This window comes from Ovis canadensis, chromosome 3 (assembly GCF_042477335.2).
Source record: "Ovis canadensis isolate MfBH-ARS-UI-01 breed Bighorn chromosome 3, ARS-UI_OviCan_v2, whole genome shotgun sequence".
NCBI classification, from domain to species: domain Eukaryota; kingdom Metazoa; phylum Chordata; class Mammalia; order Artiodactyla; family Bovidae; genus Ovis; species Ovis canadensis.
Genome location: NC_091247.1, coordinates 62584514 through 62606634, shown reverse-complemented (window position 1 = coordinate 62606634; position 22121 = coordinate 62584514). Strand labels below are relative to the sequence as shown.

Here is a 22121-nt window from a genome sequence, read left to right as displayed (position 1 = left end):
CACAGGACCCCGCCCTTCAGCTCTCCTCCCCTCCGGACCAGACCTGCCCCGCCCCCCGCGCCATCCCGCTCAGCCCCTCACGTCACTGAGGCCGGGGGACCCCTCCCCTCCGCTCCTCCCTCCTGTGCCCCCGCCCCGCCCCGCTCCATCCCGCCCTCCGCTGCTGGACGCGCGGCTCGGCCGCCCGCCGCCGCCTTGCTGGCCCCTCGCCCGCCCAGTCGCCCGGACCATGGCCTCCGAGGTGGCGCGGCACCTGGTGAGTCCGCCAGCCCTACGCCCTCGGCCAGGGACCCCCGCCCTGCCGGCTGGGCCCGCGATTCCCGCCCGCTCCCTCGGGCGGCGCCTCCCGGCTTCCCGTCTCCCCAGAGTGGAGTGTGAAGCGGGCGGTTTGTGTAACGGTCCCAAACGCGCGGGAGCGGGACTGGTGGCGGGCGCCCCACTGGACTCGGCCTCCCAGGCCTCCACAAGCCTCCCACCTTACCCAGCGTGGACATCTTTTGGATTGGAGCCTTTTTTCCCCGCCTTGGAGCCCTTGTCCGTTAAAAGAACGGATGCGACTGATGTTTTCCGTTTTCTGTCCCTCCTCTACTGGTCTCATTTCAGAGTAAGCCATGGGAGGGCCACAGAGGTGTTCTCGGCCACACCAAGCTGTTCCTTGCCCTTTTCACTCATTCTCTTGTGTCCCTGGAGTTTTCCCGACGCTACGCCGTGTGGAAGGACCACTTGTCTTTTGAAAAATTTAACTTTTGATACTATTCATACCAGCGATTGTAATCCACGTAAACAAAAGCTCTTCTGGGACCTGAGACCAAAAAGTGAGACGTGCTGGCTTGAGCAGTCTCTAGAAGTTAAGCTGGTAGGAACCTGGGAGGGTAGGTGATGGGTCCAGAATCACACAGCCAGTTTCTCTGACAGAGCCTGGAGGAGGGTCTTTCTCCTGATTCAGCCAGGTCTCTTTCTTCTCTGTTTTGTTTTTAGAGAAATCTCGGCTTTCCTCTCTGACCTGCCTTGTTACATTTGTTGTGTTTGTGTGCACGTCTTTGTTTCCGAGTGAAGTTTAATCTTCAGAATTAAACATGGGATTTCTTGTCCGTTGCTGTGCTTATTTTGCAGTAGTTACCTTTAATTAAACTTTTTGAGTTAACTGTAAATTCGTGTGCAATTGTGAGAAAAAAGAGAATTCCCCAGTAACTTTGCACAATTTTCATTAATAGTAGTTGTTCAGTCGCTAAGTCGTGTCCAATTCTTTGTGACCCCATGGACTGCAGTGCACCAGGCTTCCCTGTCCTTCAACATCTTCTGGAGTTTGTTCAAATTCACGTCCATTGAATTTGATGCTATTTTACTATCTCATCCTCTGCTGCCCCCTTCTTTTGCCTTCAATCTTCCCAGCATCAGGGTCTTTTCCAATGAGTCCGCACTCTTCTTTAATAGTAAAATGTTACAAAATCATAGGAAAGGCCACTACCAGCACATGGACACTGATTCTGTGGAGACAGAACTTGCCCCCACCACAGGACCCTTCCCTTGTCCTTTTGTAGCCACACCCACTTCATTTCCACTCCACCTCCTCTTTAACCCCTAACTACTATAATCTGTTATTTCTGTAATTTTTCAAGTCTGTTATATAGTGGAATCACCTAGAATATAACCTTTGGGGATTGGATGTTTTTCCTTCAGTAGCATTCTCTGGAGATTGATTCAGGTTGTTCCAAGTATTAGTTTGCTCCTTTTTAATTGCTGAGTAATATTACATGGTATGGATGTAACACACTTTGAAGGACACCTACATTGTTTCCATTGTTGAGCTATTATAAATAAAGCTGCTATAAAACATTTCTGTATGTTAACACGTAACATAAGGAAAATGTTGTCTTCAGTTCTCTGGAATTCACATGGCAGTTACTAGTTTCATTAAGAAACTGCTAAACTGTTTCCCAGTTTCTGCATTTTCCACTTCCACCACCAGTGTATGTGAGATTAGTTCCTCCACATCCTCACCAGCACTTGGGGTTCCTGGTTTTTATTTTAAGACGTTCTGATAGGTATGTAATTATATATTGTGGTTTTAACTTGCACTTTTCTAATGGCTAGTGATGCTAAACATCTTTTCATGTGCTTGTTTGCCATCTGTATATTTTCTTCATTGCATTTCATTTTTTATGCCCATTTTCTAACTGGATTTTCTTTTTTTACTGCTGATTTTAGAAGTTTTTAAAATATGTATTCTAGATACCATGCAAAGCAAACATATTTAGTTTTGATAAAACCCATTTTACCACCTTTTTCTCTTATGGAATGTACTTTTTTGTCAAGTCTAAGAATCCTTTGCCTAACTCAGAATACCAAAGGTTTTCTCTTATTTTTTTCCTAAGAGTCTTGTAGTTAGTTTCAAATTTAAACCCATGACCCGTTTTGTTAGTTTTTGTATAAGGTGTAAGACTTAGGTCAAGGGTCATTTTTGACTAATGGATGCTCCAACATACGTTGAAAAGGCTATCATATTCTATTGAATTGCTTTTGCACTTTTTGTCAATAACTAGTTGAGCATGTTGTGCGGATCTTTTTCTGGGGTCTCTGTTAATATGCAGTCTTGAGTCCTATAACTATATAAATAAATCTTGAAATAGAGTAGACTGATTACTCTCACTTTATTCTCAAATTTCAAAAATTTTTGGCTATTCTAGTTTCTATATCTTTCTTATAAATTTTAGAATAGTCGTCTATGTACAAAGAATTTTTCTGGGGTTTTGATAGATATTACATTAAGTCTAAAATTAAAGAAAATTGTTATTTCTACCTATGTTGAGTCTTCCAAATAATGAACATGGTGTTTCTGTCCATTTCTTTATATTTTCTCAGATTTCTTTCATCAGAATTATATAGTTTTCAGTATACAAGTCCCGCATTTGTTTTGTTAGATTTACATTTCATTTTTTATCAGTTACAAATGATACCATATTTTCATTGTCCTCATATCGTTTTAACACAGAAATACAATTGAGATGTGTATGTTTATCTTGAGTCCTTTGACCTTGCCGAATTAATTTATTCTAGGAGTAAATTCCTTGGAGTAAATTATTGTGTGCATAAAAATTATGTCATCTCAACACAGAGACAGTTTTCTTTCTTTCTTTCCAATCTGTATACCTTTTCTTTTCTGCCATATTTGAATAAGTGTGGTGACAGCAGACATTCTTGCCTTACTGTGATGTTGGCGGGAAAGAATTCAGTCCATCATCAGAGCAGCAGGCTGCTGCTGTTCTTTTGTAGATACTATTTATCAAGTTCAAGAGGGATATTTGTCTGCAGGTTTTTTTGTACTCTCTTTGGTTTTATGTCAGAGTAATATTGGTTTCAGAAAAGAAACTGGGAAGTGTCCCCATCTCTTCTGTTTTCTGAAAGAGATTATGTAAAATTGGTATTCTTCTTTAAATGTTTGGTAGGATTCTTCTGCAAAACCATCGAGGCCTGGAGATGTCTTTTTGGGGAGTTTTAAACTTACAAATTTAAATTCCTTAATAGTTACCTGTGTGTTCATGTTATTTCACACTGGGTGAGTTGTGATGGTATGTGGTTTTGCGATCCATTTCCTTCCAAACTGTTAAATTTATGTGTATAGACATGTTCATAATATTCTCTTGATCTCCTTTTGCTTTCTTTAGGATCTACAGTGATAATCCCTATTTCATTCCTGATACTGGTAAAATTTTCATCTTCTGCCTATCTTTGTTAGTCTTGCTAGAAGTCTGTTAACTTCACTGACCTTTTCAAAGAACTATTTCTGTTTCATCGGGTTTTTTCTGTTATTTTTCTATTTTCAAAAAACTGATCTTTTTCTTTCCTTTGCTTGCTTTTGGTTTAGTTTGCTCTTCTTTTTCTAAGTTCTTGAGACCTTAGGTCATTGACTTGAGACTTTTCCTCCTTTCTAATATATACATAAGGTATTAATGAATTTCCCTTTCAGCTGGGCTTTGGCTGTGTCCCACAGATTTTGGTATGTTTTATTTTCATTTTCATTCCACCTTTATTTTTTAAGAGTTCTGTTTTAAAACTCACTTGAAACTCTTCAGGTTTTCAGACCATTTTTTTTTTTCATAGATGAGGATGTTAAGACTCAAAGATATATTGTACAACACAGGGAGTATAGCCAATATTTTGTAATAACTGTAAATGGAAAGTAACCTTTTAAAACTGCATTAAGATTCAGGGAGGTTTAGTGGATACTCAAGGAGTCACAGGTAGTGATGATGAGATACACTTTGGCCGGATTGTGTCTGGCATGATCTCCAGCATGTCCTCTATTAGTCAGTTCAGTCGCACAGTCCTGTTCGACTCTTTGTGACCCCATGGACTGCAGCATGGCAGGCTTTCTTGTCCATCACCAACTCCCAGACCTTGCTCAAACTCATGTCCATCAAGTCGGTGATGCCATCCAACCATCTCATCCTCTGTTATCCCCTTTTCCTCCCAACTTCAGTCCTTCCCAGCATCAGGGTCTTTTCCAATGAGTCAGTTCTCATCAGGTAACCAAAGTACTGGAGTCTTAGCTTCAGCATCAGTCCTTCCAATGAATATTCAGGATTGATTTCCTTTAGGATGGACTGGTTGGTTCTCCTTGCAGTCCAAGGGACTCTCAAGAGTCCCTCTTCAAGAGTCTTTTCCAACACCATAGTTCAAAAGCATCAGTGCTTCGGTGCTCAGCTTTCTGTATAGTTCAACGCTTATATCCATACAGGACTACTGGGAAAACCATAGCTTTGACTGGATGCACCTTTGTCGGCAAAGTAATGTCTCTGCTTTTAATATGCTGTCTAGGTCGGTCATAGCTTTTCTTCCAAGGAGCAAGTGTCTTTAAATTTCATGGCTGCAGTCACCATCTGCAGTGATTTTGGAGCACCCCAAAATAAAATCTCTCACTGTTTCCACTGTTTCCCCATCAATTTCCCATGAAGTGATGGGACCAGATGCCATGATCTTAGTTTTTTGAATGTTGAGTTTTAAGCCAGCTTTTTCACTCTCCTCTTTCACTTTCATCAAGAGGCTCTTTAGTTCTTCGCTTTCTGCAATAAGGGTGGTGCCATCTGCATATCTGAGGTTATTGACATTTCTCCCGGAAATCTTGATTCCATCTCGTGCTTCATCCAGCCCAGCATTTCTCATGGATGTACTCTGCATATAAGTTAAATAAGCAGAGTGACAATCTACAGCCTTGACATACTCCTTTCCTGATCTGGAAACAGTCCATTGTTCCATGTGCCATTCTAACTGTTGCTTCTTGACCTGTATACAGATTTCTCAGGAGGCAGGTCAGGTGGTCTGGTATTCCCATCTCTTGAATTTTCCAGTTTGTTGTGATCTATACAGTGAAAGGCTTTGACATCATAGTCAATAAAGCAGAAGTAGATGTTTCTCTGGAATTCTCTTGCTTTTTCGATGATCTAATGGATGTTGGGAACTTGATATCTGGTTCCTCTGCCTTTTCTAAATCCAGCTTGAACATCTGGAAGTTCATGGTTCATGTACTGTTGAAGCCTGGCTTGGAGAATTTTGAGCATTACTTTGCTAGCATGTAAGATGAGTGCAACTGTGTGGTAGTTTGAACATTCTTTGGCATTGCCTTTCTTAGGGACTGGAATGAAAACTGACCTTTTCCAGTCCTGTGGCCACTGCTGAGTTTTCCAAATTTGCTGGCATATTGAGTGCAGCACTTTCACAACATCATCCTTTGGGATTTGAAATAGCTCAACTGGAATTCCATCACCTCACTAGCTTTGTTTGCAGTGATGCTTCCTAAGGCCCACTTGACTTCCCAGACTTCTCATTGCAGGATGTCTGGCTCTAGGTGGGTGATCACACCATTGTGGTTATTTGGGTCATGAAGATCTTTTTTGTATCATTCTTCTGTGTATTCTTGCCACCTCTTCTTAATATCTTCTGCTTCTGTTACATCTATACCATTTCTGTCCTTTATTGTGCCCATCTTTGCATGAAATGTTTCCTTGCTATCTCCGATTTTCTTGAAGAGATCTCTAATGTCTCCCATTCTGTTGTTTTTCTCTATTTCTTTGCATTGATCACTGAAGAAGGCTTTCTTATCTCTCCTTGCTATTCTTTGGAACTCTGCATTCAGATGCTTATATCTTTCCTTTTCTCCTTTGCCTTTAGTGTCTCTTCTTTTCTCAGCTATTTATAAGGACTTCTCAGACAACCATTTTGCCTTTTTGCATTTCTTTTTCTTGGGGATGGATGGTCTTGCTCCCTGTCTCCTGTACAATGTCATGAAGCTCCATCCATAGTTCTTCAGGCATTCTATCAGATCTAATCCCTTGAATCTATTTGTCACTTCCACTGTATAATCCTAAGGGTCTTGATTTAGGTCATACCTGAATGGTCTAGTGGTTTTCCCTACTTTCTTCAATTGAAGTCTGAATTTTGCAGTAAAAGTATTAGTAATTGCTTACATTTTATGATTCAGGAGATCTTGACTGTATAGTTATGTATTGCTGACTGTGATAGTGGATCTTGTAATGACACTACCTTTTCCTGTTTCCAGAGAAACACACTCATAATTTTCTGTATCTTCAGACTGCCCTTTTAAATGGTATCCAGATCTTTCTATCTCTTGCCTGTTTCGTTTCCTGTTTAAGATGCAGTACTTCTGAATTCTTGTTTTTTTCAGTTATCATTCAGTGATGACATTTTTTATATCTCAGAAGTTTCCTGCATTTGTTTTACTTTCTCTCTTGAAGTTGTGACTTTTAATTCTCTTTTATGTCCTGGAGTTAATCACTACCTCAGTACCTTGTGTTTCTGATCTGGAGTGACATCCCTTTCACTGGTCCATGTCCTACAGTCATAAGATAATGAGACCGAGTTTCCGTCCCATCTCCTCTGAAGCTTTTAACCCATGGCCTTCTGTCATTCCACTTGTTTGCCACTAGTCATGTGCTTCCTTGCAATACCTAACTTATGTTCTGTATTGTTACTTTTTCCATTAAATTTTAGTGAACCTTGCATTGCCCCTTACCCCGTCAGTTAAATGATCTTTCCCTAGTGGCTCAGAGGAAAGCGTCTGTTTGCAATGCAGGAGACCTGGGTTCGATTCCTGGGTTGGGAAGATCCCCTGGAGAAGGAAATGGCAACCCACTCCAGTGTTCTTGCCTGGAGAATCCCAGGGACAGAGGAGCCTGGTGGGCTACAGTCCACCGGGTCACAAAGAGTCTGACACGATTGAGCGACTTGACTTTACTTACTTAGGAAACACAGCTTGTAATATTCTTTGTATCCTCCATAACCATGATCATTTTTGAGTCATTTTATTCTTGTTGATTGTTACACATATTAGTTATAAATTCTTATGGGCAGAGCTGTTAGTCTGCATTTATGTTCTAATGAGGCTCCTCCTTCTTCCAAGCCTTTGAGCTTTTCCCAGGCTGACTTTGCTCCTGACATTGTTCCAAACTATAACTGTTTTATTTACCTATTTATTTTGGTGTGTGGGAATGGAGGAAGAAGGTGTTTTAAATTTTCATATTTTACTGCAGAATAGATTTCTTTTTCTCAAGAATACTTACTGGCCTTTTATTTTTAACCATACTAAATTTAATTTTCTCTGATGGAGATTTTAAGTATTCTTAATATAAAATACCTGATTCTCAAAGCTTTTCACTGAGAACTTTAATTTTTACACTTTCTTTTGATCATATCTGGGAGGAAGTCTGATTTAGATGATGCTTTAAAATTTTATTTAACACCCTTTATGTTTTGAAGATCACAGAAATAAGAAGCTCATAGGCTCAAACATAACCACGAGATTGAAAGCTATGATTTTAAATACCTTTAAGACCAATTATGATTTAGCATTCTTATAATATTTTATTACTTTTAGTAAATATGCATATTTTGCTTGAACACTTTTCCTGTTTTTGAAATTTTTTATTTGGCAATTCCATTTATTTGAAATTAACTTTTTCTAAACAAGGCTGGAGATTTCTTCACTGAGGATTTAGCTGAAGCAGTTTAGATACAATAGAACCCAACGTTCATTATATTATGTGATTCCTTCTAGAACTTGTCATTGTAAAAGTGAACATGTGCCTACATGTTAAAGTTGTCCAAAATTGCTTTAAGTGGCTTCTTTTTCCTTGTTTATTGTTTTGGTTAGTTTAAATAGTGTAACCTAGGCTCCAGTACTCTTGCCTGGCAAATCCCATGGATGGAGGAGCCTGGTAGGCCGTAGTCCATGGGGTCACTAGGAGTCGGACATGACTGAGCGACTTCACTTTCACTTTTCACTTTCATTCATTGGAGAGGGAAATGGCAACCCACTCCGGTGTTCTTGCCTGGAGAATTCCAGGGACGGGGGAGCCTGGTGGGCTGCTGTCTCTGGGGTCGCACAGATGTGGACACGACACGACAGAAGCAACTTGGCAGCATCAGCAGCAGGCTCCGCCTTGGCTGTCTGCAGACCTTTCCTGTCAGAGACAAATGAAGATGTGTGGCTATAGGGTTTTACCGGCTTAGAGAAGCTCTGAGAAGTCCTGGGTTCTGTGGATCAGTGCCAGGTATTTTCCCAGGTACAGAATACTTTCAGACCATGTGTTTGGAGTATCTATTTTGAGAAACACTGTGACCAGATTCTCTCAATAGCCATGAGTGAGGCTATATTAGGAATTCTAGAATTTTCAGATTTCTTTCAGTCTGCTTTTTCTGACACTATAAAAATTTAAATTATGGAATAAATTGTTGGGGAAATTTTTTAAGATGAACCAGATAGTGAGACTTAAAAAGGAAGGCAGACTCAAACAGAGCATGTGAGGGATTTTTGAAATGCAGCCTTTGGGAGAAACGAAGCAAAGGAAGATGAACCCAGGTGTTTCACCCCAGTTTTGTATCACAAGGGAAGATGCCTGGACAAAGTGGCAACTGTGCCACATGGACATGGAGGGTTGAGGCCCTGGAACCTCTGTTAGGGAAGAGGGAAAAAGATACACCCTCTTGGCCGTGTTCCATTTTAGGGCCATCCTGAATCTTGTTCTGTTTGAACAATTCTCAATACTCTGAGGCCCGAGACAGCTGACAGATGGAAACGTAAGCATATGGTAGTTTAGTAGAGGTTGCATGGTAATCATTTAGTTCACAAACCAGAAGTAGAAATCATATAAGAGGAATAGGTTTTTTTCTGGGATGTCAGACCTGAGTAATACAACTTAAGGGGGAATTAAAATTATGCCATATGTTGAAAAAATAAAATATGCCTCATGAGGAATAAGGGGTTAAGGTTGGGGGAAAGTAGAAGAGGCAACTGCTGTTTGAGATGTGGGTGAGGTGGAGAGCCAGAAAGATGGGCTGGCCCTGCAGGTTTCCTGCCAGGTGGGATGGGTTCCCCAGCCCCTCAAGCTAGTTTTAGGCAGCTCTGTTGTCTCACAACTACAGGGCTCACCAGAGATGAGGCGGGAGAGCTATGGAACAACTTCTCTGGTCTCCTCTCATGCTGCTCTGAAAAGCCAGACCAAGGTCATCTTGCCTCTCTTTGGAGGCAGTGAGGAGGCCTTTTGTTCTCATTAGCCAGTGTGATGTGTGCAGAAAGAGTTCATAAGTAATGGAATGCTAGGTCAAAACATGTTGATAGATACCATGAATGTTCTGTGAGTGGTCTGTTCTCCAGTTTTTTCATGGGCAAAAATAAGTAGAACACAGTGATATTTTCACTTAGTCGAGTGTATACTTTTTAACTGGAATATTACTTTGAGTTATTAATAAACCAGGACTGCCTAGTTGTTATTCAGTCAGTCAGTTATGTCTGACTCTTTGTGACCCCATCCATGGACTGCAGCATGCCAGGCTTCCCTGTCCTTCACCATCTCTCCCGGAGCTTGCTCAAACTCATGTTCATTGAGTCAGTGATGCCATCCAACCATCTCATCCTCTGTTGTCCCCTTCTCCTCCTGCCTTCAATCTTTCCCAGCATCAGGGTCTTTTCAGATAAGTCAGTTCTCATCAGGTGGCCAGAGTATTGGAGTTTCAGCTTCAGCATCAGTCCTTCCAATGAATATTTAGGACTGATTTCCTTTAGGATTGACTGGTTTGATCTCCTTGCAGTCCAAGGGACTCTCAAGAGTCTTCTCCAGCACCAAAATTTGAAAGCCTCAATTCTTTGGCGCTCAGCCTTCTTTATGGTCCAACTCTAACATCCATTCAAGATTACATCCATAGCCTTGACAATATGGACCTTGGTTGATAAAATCTCTGCATTTTAATAAATCCATCAGCAGAAAATTGGATTAAAGATTCACTGAGCATGGCCCTGCCCACCAGAGAAAGACCCAGTTTTCCCCTACAGCCAGTCCCTCCCATCAGGAAGCTTGCATAAGCCTCTTATCCTCATCTATCAGAGGACAGACAGAATGAAAACCACAACCACAGAAAGCTAACCAAAATGATCACATGGACCACAAAATTTGGTTAAGAGTGAAGACAGGTGGGCAGTTGATTTAGGACTGACTTGGGTGAAGAAACTGGAGTGCAGGACAGTGTGGAGAGGGCTGCGGAGGAAGATGGAAAAAGCCACATGCAGACGAGGCCTGTTTCGGGGTTTATCTGAGCAGTAGTTCTCTACCATTTTTCATTACTGACCTTTCGGGACAAAAGTGAAATTTAAATCAAATTTAGTTAATAACATTTACCTAGTCTTATGAATTGATCCAGTTAATCAAGTTCTCCCTCATGAGAGGAATTCAGTACTAGAATTCCTCTAGGAGAAATGAGAGGGAGTTGGTACCAGGGAAGAAAGGAGAGGGAGTCGGTACTAAAGAAGAAACTAGAAAAGAAGTTGTTTTCAGATAAGGTTGACTGAGCTTTGGAAGGCCACAAACCACTGAATTTTTTGGTCCCCCCCAGAACCAATTTCCACTACCTTTATGGTGGGGATACCCCCATTGAGAATGCATGATCTGGAGTAGTCTTTTTAGGAACAGGGCAATAAATGTGCTTTGTCTGCTGCTGGATTTGAAAAAAATTAGTCTAAGATTATAAATAGTATGTTATGGGTTAAATAAGGTGTTTGTCAACCTACCAGGTCTTTAAATGTAATGTTGTTTCTGTGAATCCAAGCAGCTTATTAAAATGAACTTATATATGAGATCGTGATTTGTACTAGCTTTAAATATAAAGAGTGAAGCCTTTTTGGCAAAGCACAGCATTGAGGTGAGTATTAAAGGAAGAGATAGCCATGGATGAGCAGAGAGGTAATATTTTAAGCATGAAAAAGATTCATCATCTCATACTCAGCCTGTATGCTCAATCTTAGAATATCACAAGATGCCTTTCAATTGTATTTGCCAATCATGGAAAAAATAGCTGTAAAATTTAAAATATATTTTTTGAAAACTAAAGGAAACTAACCATTATTTTCAACTTCTTTAGATATAGCTTTACGTTCTTAGTGATCTAGGAATATCTAAAGACTTTGCAAACTTTATGTATTGGAGATATATTTTTGTTGGGACACCACTGGGATAACGGAAGTCTCCTGGTGCTGACTGCATCCACTGGGGTGGGTTTTGGCCTTGCATTACCACATTTCTCCTATCGACCCCTTGAGCTGAGGACTGTTATCTCCATTCTGGGGGGTAAGGGTAAATGGTCTCAAAATTTGTGGAACAGGCTGTGTCTTGCTTTGCTTCTGCGGTGCTGGTACATCTTTGCCTGGACCTTGGTGCATGGCTCCAGCAGCTACTCAGCGCTCCAAACCTCTGTTTCTTGCTGCCATGCACAGTTAACTCCAGCAGCCTTCTTAAACCATCCATTTATACTGTCGTCATGTTAACCATTCCCTCCTGTGACACAGGTCATTGAGACAATTTCTAGGGGCTCTCTGTTTTAGGAAAAGATAGGCTGCTTGTCATATCGTAACAGATTCTGTTGTGTGGAAAAGAATTATAACTTACAGTTTCCACATGACTCTGAGAGCCAAAAGAAACCAATAATGAACTGTAATTTGAACAGTTGGAGAAAATATTTTAATCTCATTTTGTATTTGCATATTTTGCTGTATATTTTCTTTATTGGTTCTCACAAATAATTATACATGTATCATCTCAAATCATTGTCTTCAGATAATCTAAATTTTTGTTAGCTGCTGCTTTCCTATGTATTAATTACTGTTGGAAAATTTTGTTATATCTTTAAGAATTAACTTTATATTGAGCTATAATTTATGCACAGTAACATTTACTTTTTTAGTATAAAGTTTCACGAGTTCTGATGAATGTATACCATTGTATAACCACAAACACAATGAAAATGACAGAATTTCTGCCTCATCCTCCACCCCACATCCCCTGGTGCTTGCTTCTCTGTTGTCTGTCTCCTCATCCTCTTCTGCCCCTGCGGCTTCGCCTGCACCATAGATGTGGATTCCTATGGCCTCTGAGCTGGTTTCTTCAGTGCAGAGCAGACCCATCCACCACGTTGCTCACGTTCCTTTACTGCCGAGTGGTGTCCCATTGTGCACATGGGCCACAGTGTAATCTGTTCATCCATTTGCCGCTTGAAGACCATTTGGACTGTTTCCAGTTTTTAATAAAGTTACTGTATATGTACATTCACATACAGCTTTTTATTCGAGTATTAGTTTTCATTTTCCTTGGGCTGATGATCTAGGAGTGGGATTGCTGAGTATGTTGTGTGTTTTAACTTCAGAAACTGCCAAACTGTTTTCCAAAATGTTTGTGCTAGAATTTGCATTCCTGCTAACAACTGCTCTGCGTCCTTGCCAGATAATTTTTTAGGTCATTCTGGTAGGCATGCAGTGACACCTTGTGTTTTCATTTGCATTACTCATTTGTTTAATGAGTAATGATGTTGATTCTCTTGCCGTGTGCTTATCTGCCATCCCTATATCCTTGGTGAAGCGTCTGTTTCAATGTTTCCTTATTTTTAAAAAACTGAGTTATTCTGTTTCTGCTGCTACTAAGTCGCTTCAGTCATGTCCAACTCTGTGCGACCCTACAGACGGCAGCCCACCAGGCTCCCCTATCCTTGGGATTCTCCAGGCAAGAACACTGGAGTGGGTTGCCAGTTCCTTCTCCAATGCATGAAAGTGAGAAGTGAAAGTGAAGTCGCTCAGTTGTGTCTGACTCTTTGCGACCCCATGGACTGCAGCCTACCAGGCTCCTCCGTCCATGGGATTTTCCAGGCAAGAGTACTGGAGTGGGTTGCCATTGCCTTCTCTGGATTCTGTTTCTAGTTGTCCAAGTTTTTGAAAATATACAGATATTTCTTATGTAAGTCCTTTATGAGATAAATGACTTACAAATCTTTTAGCCAGATATGTGTCTTGTTTTTTCATTCTCTTAACTGTACTTTGAAGAGCAGAAGTTTTTTTAGTTTATTAGGTTCAGTTTATCATTTTTTATCTTGTGCATCACGCTTCTTGTATCTAAAAAATCTTTGCCTAAGCCTAAGACCACAAAGACTTTATACTTTTTCTTCTAGAGTTTTTAGGCCTATGATCTGTTTTGAGGTAATTGGATGTGGTGCGCTTGTTTTTTTTTTTTTGGCCTGCAGGAGTCCAGTTCTCTTGGCACAAGCCTGTCCTCTTTCTGCTGAGCTGGTCTGCACCTTGCTGAAACTCTGCCCCCACTGCCGCCCTGACTGCTCTGGGTCATGGCCCTCTCTGGCATTTACCACACTCTGTCACCTTCTGACATCAAGGAGGAGCCTCTGTGGGGGACAGAGGGCTGTGTGTGGCAGGGATGTCAGGCCCTGGAGGAGAAAGGGGAGGAAGCAGAATCCACAGAGGCTCACAAGCCATGCAGACTTAGCGAGTCTGGGCCAGCCCAGTACCTGCCAGGGCAGCCTTCACAGGGCAGAAGGGCCCAGGTCCTGCCCCCCTGCCCCCCTACTCTGTTCAGTCCTGGGCTAGGACTGCCTGGGAAGGAGTGGTCTGGGCTCCAGTCCTGCAGGTGCTTACTGGAGGGACAATCTGAGGGGCATACCTTCTGGCTGCCACAGAAGGATGTTCACTGTACAGTTACTACAGTAACGCAATTATTAGAAAGGGTATTTTTTTTCTATAACACACAAACTATTCCTTTTCTACTTAAGGGAGGAAAGTAATTTCAAAATAAAATTTCATTTATATTTTAACCCTTATATACACATTACTGTAAAGGGTATGTTTTTTTTGAGCTTAAAATCTCATTATGAATTACTATCAAGAATTTTTCTGTCTTGATGATATTTTGAGGCTGCGTATCAGACTCTGTAGTTACCTTCTTTTATGTGTATTGGAGATGATGGTAAAATTAAAGTGATATTTTGATGGAACCTGGCCTACCCCAAGCTGTCCTAGACCAAGTTTGTCCTCAACCAAGTCTGTCCTCTGGGGAACAGGAGGCCAACACACTGCTTCTCCTGTGTCAAGTCTTACCGATTCAGCTGGATTCTTTTTTCCCTGGTTGTAATTACTATCTACTTCAAGAATCATGTTCCACATAATCTGAATAAGGTAATTTTACTATTTGTTTTTACGAAAATTTTAGATCAGCATATTAACATTTATTTAAGCTGAAGATTTAATAAAATGATTTTAAATAATGTATCTGTGGAACCTTTCAAAGTACTGTCTTAAGCCAAAGAACCCTGACCTATTGAAACCCATAAAATAGATCCAGTTTAACTATTTTGACCTCTCTGCTCTTTTTTTTTTAAACTAAACTCTAAGAAATACCAGAGGACAGTTAGAAAATTTTGGTTCTGTTCCTTGGATTGGCTTTACAAAGATAAATAGTGGGAACATGAAGGTAAAATGAAGCAATTGTAACCCAAGTCATAATTCTGTTCACCCAAAGCTCATTGTTATGCCTAGAAAGAGGCTATCAGGCAGTCACAGGACTGTTTGTTGGAGGGTCAGAAGAGCTTGGGTCCTGTTGTGAAAGAATCACCAAATGCCTTCCTGTAGCTGACCGATAGGAAAAAGGTCCCTACCACCTATGTTCAGAGGACCCCAGAACAGATTGCGTGCCACATCTGTTGTGTTGCTCACACTCCCCAAGCTGATACTTTGAAGAAGGGGAAGAACCTGATCTTCCCCCAAATGTTCTGGCATTTTTGTGTGTGTGTGATTCTTTATATACTAAAACTTCTAAAAAATGTGTTAGACTTTGCTAAGAGTTAAAAGTACTGTATACATTCTTCCTTTCTAGGATGTGGATGTATAGATTTAAATACATGTGTTTGTGTATCTATGATGCATGTATTTAACACAAAACCTACCAACTGTCATCAGGTGTAGATAGGGACTGTTGGTCTCCCTTTTGCCTTGAAATGAGAGTGGACTGTCAATCATTTGCCTATGTTTCTGTGAGATTAGTTCTTAAGATCAAGCACAGGGCTTGTACATGGTAAGAAGGTAGTCAGCAGTGGAGCAGAGTGGAATTCCACTTCCAGGTTTTTAATTTAGGATTTACCACTAGAGGTGCACTGGGTCAATTCTTGTCCCCTTGTTATTTTACCTTCAATAATGTCTTTGTTAATTTATTAAAAACTGTTTTCATTCTAAAATCTGTTTTGGAAATCTGACTAGCCAGGTAGTACCAGTGGAAATATCAAGAACAACTATTTATAATAGTTTTATGTGACTCATTTGTACTTCCTCATCAAACCATTTATCCACAGAGATTTTAAGTAGGCTTTCTGGCATGTGTTCAGAAACACAGGAAATGAATGAACAAAAGTGAATACTTGATATGAACTCATATAAATGACAGAAATGTAACCCTGGTCTTATTAAAGTTTAAAGTTTAATAATAAAGAAGTACAAAACCTTATTTTTTCTAAGCAAATTTTATATATCAATGGTACTGTTTCCTAAGCAGCATTTCACAAAAATTTCAGTATGCTATCCATTATACTAAAAACCCAAGACTACTTACTGTAGTTTTTTATTTTTTTTTTTATTATTTTTTTTTGTTTTTTATTTTTTAAATTTTAAAATCTTTAATTCTTACATGCATTCCCAAACATGAACCCCCCTCCCACCTACTGTAGTTTTTAAAAGACTAATCTTCATTAGAGTCCTATAGTTGATAAAATTAAGTTAGACATGCAGCACCCACTCCCATCTGATGCTGGCAGACACGGAGGCTCTGCTGTGCTCAGTCTCCCTCCATGGTGCCTGGTGTCCCGACAGCAGGTTCCACCCCAGGTGGACACTCCAGGCCTCATCCTGCGGCTCCCTGCTCCACTTCTGGCCTCTTCATAACTTGACATCAAGAAATGATGAGCCTTTTGTTTCCAGCAAACTCTTCTACTGATGGTTCGCTTTATCCAGATAGGATACTCCATGTCAGTTTCAGGGCTCAGAGACGTTTTCTATCTTAAGTACCGCCTTGCCTGACTGAGGCTGTTGTCTCCTGGGCCAGTGCAGTGTCGTCTTCCCTCTTCTGTGTGTGGCTCTGACCATGGCTGTCTTCCCAGTGCTCTGGCTCCTCTGTGCTGGCTCAGACTGGGGGGTGTGCTCTCCAGCTCACGTGACACATGGTGGCAGGGGTGGGGAAAGTCAGGGCAGTGTGTGTACAGTTAAAGCCACCTAGTTCAGTTCTGGTGGGCTTTGTATCAAGGTGCTTTTCTCTTACACATACACCAGTTCCTGTGTTCACCCCGAGACCTGGCTGTCTCTTAATACACAGTGCATTCCCACTGGCCAGAGCCACTCCCAGCATAGTGCACTCAGCTGGCTGCTCAAGGTGCCTGGTGAGATCCCAGGGCCCACCTTCAAGAGCTCATGTTACCCAGAAGTACCACGGGAATGGGTCATTAGTGTTCTGCAGAATGCAGTCCTGGCCGCCCCACGTGTTGGGGTTCAAAGTGCCACACATAGCCCTCCCTTGCCACAGCATCAGGTTCCCCTTAGTCCCACGTGTAGGCAAGCTGCTGTTCACTGCAGTGCAGCTGTTGTAGTTAAAGATGGTGCATCTGTATGTTGTGCAGTTTATAGAAGCGGCACTGTCCTGGGAGGGAGGGAGGAAGGGAGGGAGGGAGCTCATGCTCTGCTGACGCGGTCCCCACCACAGATTAGGTGGGACGGACAACCACTGCAGATCACCAGTCATGAGCCACAGACACTGTACGTTCACACTCCAGGCCGCCTCTACCCCCAGGGGAGAGAACTGCCAGCTTGCAAGGGTCGGGGGAGGAGGGAACTTGGTCTGCTCTCTGTTCTCCTCCGGCACTGTTTGCGCTTTTTCTTACTATATCCATGTTACTGTTACTTTTTAAAAAGGACATGTTTTCTCCATGTCCTGTGCTGCATGCCAGGATGGAGTGCTCTTGAGGCAGTGTTACTCTGAGAACCCCACAGCTGCTTGGGCCCCATTGGCCTGGGGACGGCTATAGCAGGGGTTCTGTGATGGTAACTTTTACATTTTTGTGAGTGAAGGTGTAAGTGCAATAATGTGTATCATGTGTTGATTATCACATGGTACTGGCCTCTGCAGATATACTTCCAGCAAGAAAACCTTGTGTAAATCACAAGTCAAAGCCTGGTGATAATGAAAATACTAGAATTCCTTTTTAATGTAACTATTAATATATTACTTAGATATAGGTGTTTTGTTTTTTAAGTAACATCTGTGTTTTCTTTTTCAGCTCTTTCAGTCTCACATTACAGCAAAAACAGCTCATACGTCCTCACAAGTATCTGACCATGAACAGAAAGTGAGTATGTCTCTTAAGTAGACCAGACCCACCTTGTACTATGGATGCCTCTGTGGTTTCAGGATGCGGTTAGACAGACTTGTTGGTGGTACTCACCTTGAATATGAATTAACTGTTAACACTGATCCAAGTTCAAAATCAGTAATGAACTGAATCACTGTTGAGTGGCCACAGTGTCTCTACCCTGCCTGATGTCAAGCAGATTCAGGTTCCAGCTCTGCCATAGCGGTCGGGGGAGCTGGCCCTGCTCTGGCAGGCATCCTCACAGACTTTGGTGATGACAAGGCGAGGTGCCATGGGATGGCCCTGTAGGAGCCTTCCTGAGCACAGCAGCAGACTTTCATGGTTCCAAGGGGGTTCTGAATATACTTGCGCAGGAGGATGGGTTTTGGTAGTTTTTTATTAAAAAGTTATTTGAAAAGAGAGGAGTAAATTTAATCTGGTGAACAAGGTGAGTTTTTTTTTTTAAAAAAAAGAAAACTGCAAACGTGAGCATAGGTGATCATGATTGGTTTCCTGTAGTTCTGTGCTCTGTAGTCTCCTCTCTTCCTCCACACATGCTGAAGTCCCCATCATTTTGATAAATGGTGATTTGTTCATTCTTGCTCTCTTACTGGTAACAGTAGCCTATCCGTCTTTATTTTACCACCTCACAGACTTTCTGAATTACTCTTAACCTGCTTTCTGACACGCTGCTTTGCTGAATCTACTGTAATTGCTCGGTGACTGGTGCACTGAGTGCTCACGGTTGAGTCCTCATGTTCCCCAGCCCATCCTCTTCGTTAGGTTGTAGGTAAATAGTAGACAGTCATAACACCACGCTACTTGGTGACTGCAGCCTCAGACCAGCTAGTGTGCATCCTTCAGCTTGTTCTTCTGCACAGTGATTCTGGTGATGCTAAGTCCTCTGGCTTCCCATGTAAATTTTACAATGAGCTTGTCAGTTACTGTATTGACAGCACAGAGTTGGGTCTTGCTCTTTCATCCAGTCTGACAATTTCCTTTTATTTGAAAAGCTTAGACCTTCACTGTCCAGTATGGTGGCCACTAGCCACACCTGGATATTTAAATTAGTTAAAATTAAATAAAATTTGAAAGTTCCTTCCTCAGTTGCAAGTGTCACAACCAGGTATGCCATGTCTGCATGTAGCTAGTGGTTCCTTTGGCAGCTTGGCATTGTCACGGAAGGGTCTACTGGACAGCTGGCTGGGACCACTTCCCTGTAACTACGGACGCGGCTGGTTTCAGTCTACTGCCTGGCCATTTATCTCCTATTTGTCCCATTTATTCTTTCTTTTTTTTTTTTCATTTTCCTGCTTCCTTTTTAATTAATGGAGTATTTTTATGGTTGCATTTTATCTCCATTCTTGGCTTACTAGCTAAACTTCTTTTTTTTAAACAGTAATTGATGTGGGCTTTAACTTACCCCTCACTGCCTTTGAGCAGTGTGATGGCAACTCATGGACAGCGCAGAAGTCTTACAGCAGGGTGACCCCTCCCCTCCCATCTTCTGTGCTGTCACGGTCATGTATCCCGCTTCTCCATGTATCATAAGTCCTGCATCACACTGTCGTTAGTGCTTTAAACAGTCAATCTATATTTTCAAGAAATTACAACATGCAAAATATTCTCTTCTGTTTATCCATTCTTTACCTTTCTGACCATCTTCATCCTTTCTGTAGATCTGAGTTTCCATCTGTTGTCATTTTCCTTTCTCATGAGAATTTTTAATATTTCTTATCAGGTAAGGCCCACTTGCAGTAAAATTCTTATATTTTGTGTAAAGATGTTTTCATTTTGCCCTCACCTGTGAGGGATATTTTCACTGGATACAGAATTCTGGGTTGTCAGGGACTTTCCTGGTGGACCAGTGGTTAAGAATTTGCCTGCCAGTGCAGGGGACAGGGCTTTGATCCTTTGGTCTGAGAACTAAGCCAGCACGCCACACTACTGCAATGAGAAACCACTGCAGTGAGGCGCCCTCGCTCCATGACTAGAGAGTAGCCCTGCTCGCCACAACTAGAGAAAACCCAGCAACAAAGACCTAGTGTAGCCATAAAGAAATGAACAAATTTTGGAAAAATAAAGAACCTGAGTTGTCATTTTTTCACTTTTGGCATTTTACTGATGTCATTCTGTTGTCTTTTGGTTCACATCATTTCTTATGCCAATACTGTGACCATTTTATGTTTTACTTGTCTGTAGTATGTCTTGCCACCCTTGGCTGCTTGTAGATCTTTCTCCATTCTTACTTTTAAATGGTGTGTTCTGATGTGCCTGGCTGTGGATTCCTTTGCTTTTGTTTGTTTGCAGTTTGCTGAAATTCTTGGATCTCTGAGTTCATGCTGAAACAATTAGAATATTATCAGTCACTATTACTTACAAATTTCTGTCCTCCATTCCCTGCTCCCATCTCTTTTCCATCCAGCATTCCCACTGTAGGTGTGTTAGACCATTTGGTGTTGTGCCAGTGTTTTAAGGTTCTGTTATAATTTTATCTTTCCTATGAGAGATTTTTAGCTTGGACAAAGATATTTAGCATGGATATGATATTGAACAAGTCTTTCTCCCATTGTTTAATCTGCTGTTAATACTTCCTCCCATTGTTTGATCTACTGTTAATACTATTTTATTTCTGATGTTGCATTTTTCCATTCCAGGAATTTCATTTGTCATCTTTTGTTGTCAAGAGCTTTCTTGTTTCTGATTCTGTCACGTCACCTGTCATATGTATCTCTTCTGTAGAGAAAGAGAACATTTTTCTTTTTAACATATTTGTCAGAGTTAAAGTTCTTACCAGCTAGTTCAACATGTGGCTTATATGTGGATCTTGTTCTGTTGACCGTTTTCTTCTTCCTTGACTGTGAACTGTGTTGTTTTTTCTTCTTTCTGTGTAGTACTTTGGTTGTACAGTTAGGTGTTGTGGATGACACACTGTAGAGGTGCTGGACTCTGTCTTCTTCTGAGGAATGTTGGCCTCTGGTCCAGCAGGCACTAGCTGAGTCACTGGCTGGTCACACTCCTCTCTGTTACAGCAGGTCTACTTCAGTTGTGCCTTAAGCACAAGGGAGGATTTCTGAGTGCTGGGACATGATCCTAACTCCTAAAATGAGGCCCATGTAGGTTTTCATGTGTTTACTGAGTCCTTTAACTTATAGACTTAAAGTCTAAACTCTCCAGGCTGGCCATTCCAATTCCCATTTCCCTGTTCATGTATAGGTCAGCACTCAGCCAAAGACTTGAGGGGTGTGTGTCTGCCAACTGTGGACTCCCTCCTTTCTGGAATTTCCCCTTTCAGCTGACCTGCCTGCCCTTGTCTCCACTGGCTTCTGAACCCAGTAAGACTAGTTCCCTCCTGAGCTCTGTCTGCTTGTACAGCAGTGGCTGGGTCTGCCTTCAGGGGAGAAGCTACAAGGGTGTGTCCCTCACTCCACAGTCTCTCTGCCTTTGGTTGCAGTGACCTGAGGGAACTGACTGTAACTTACCAGCACAAGGAGGTTGAGTGTGATATAAGTTACTCTGCTGTGACTGTGAGCTAGAACTCCATCTGTAACTTTGTGCTGTACCTCTTTCACTTGGCATTGTAATGTGACAATTTATATCTAAAATTCATCATAAACATCTTTCATGACTTTTACACACCACACTCCATTTTGTGAATGATTATGCCATAGTTTGAGTATTTTCCTGTGTGGGGAGATCAAATAGTTTAATGTTATAAATGCTGTCAGGCTGTCATCGTAGGAAGATAATAAGAAATACATGTTTTGAGGGTCTAGACACAGGTTTCTCACAAACCAGTTGTATCCTGGGGGAGGTATAATGATCAAAAAAGTCTTTAGCTTTTTTGATGAATTATGTCTGTGCTTTCCAATGTGCCTATACTCTCTCTCAATAAAAGTTTAAAAACTGTTGCCATTGTTTTTGTTTTCTTGCAGCAGAAAGACAGTCCTCGCTCTTTAACCATGTCTGGCCATGTTGGTTTTGAGAGTCTGCCTGATCAGCTGGTCAACAGGTCGATCCAGCAAGGCTTCTGCTTTAATATTCTCTGTGTGGGTGAGTGCCCAGCCTGTCCAGACTTTCTCATCCTGTTCCTGTGCTCACCTCCTTCTTGTGATGGGCAGTATGGTGCCCATCTGAGCAACCTGAGAGCACAAGTACAGATTTTTCTCAGTTATTTAAGTTCTATCAGTTTTTTCTTAGCCGTGCTGCTTTAAGCTTTCTCTTTGCTCTTTAAACAGTACAGTGCCTTCTTCAGAGTTCTGAGTAACTCGGCATACAGGACTCATTTTTATGCTCAGCTTAGAATGAACCACCTTAGCGTGTACTTCTTTCAGGGACAATCCAGCCTTTGCAATATTTGAAATATTTGGGATTCATGAAACCAAATCACTGTA

The 22121-nt window shown here is 41.5% G+C and overlaps 1 protein-coding gene across 2 annotated transcripts in view; it reads left to right on the top strand.

Annotated features, from left to right (window-relative positions):
* The first annotated feature begins 49 nt into the window (after nucleotides 1-49).
* SEPTIN10 (septin 10) overlaps nucleotides 50-22121 on the top strand; it is a 51604-nt gene continuing 29532 nt past the window's right edge. The window contains exons 1-3 of one of the 2 annotated variants that reach the window (XM_069583213.1): nucleotides 50-256; nucleotides 17656-17724; nucleotides 21663-21780. In XM_069583213.1, coding sequence (XP_069439314.1) covers nucleotides 230-256; nucleotides 17656-17724; nucleotides 21663-21780 — 214 coding nt within the window. In that variant the 5' untranslated portion in view covers nucleotides 50-229. The remainder of the gene's footprint in view (nucleotides 257-17655; nucleotides 17725-21662; nucleotides 21781-22121) is intronic. The other variant, XM_069583214.1, reaches the window with a different exon arrangement.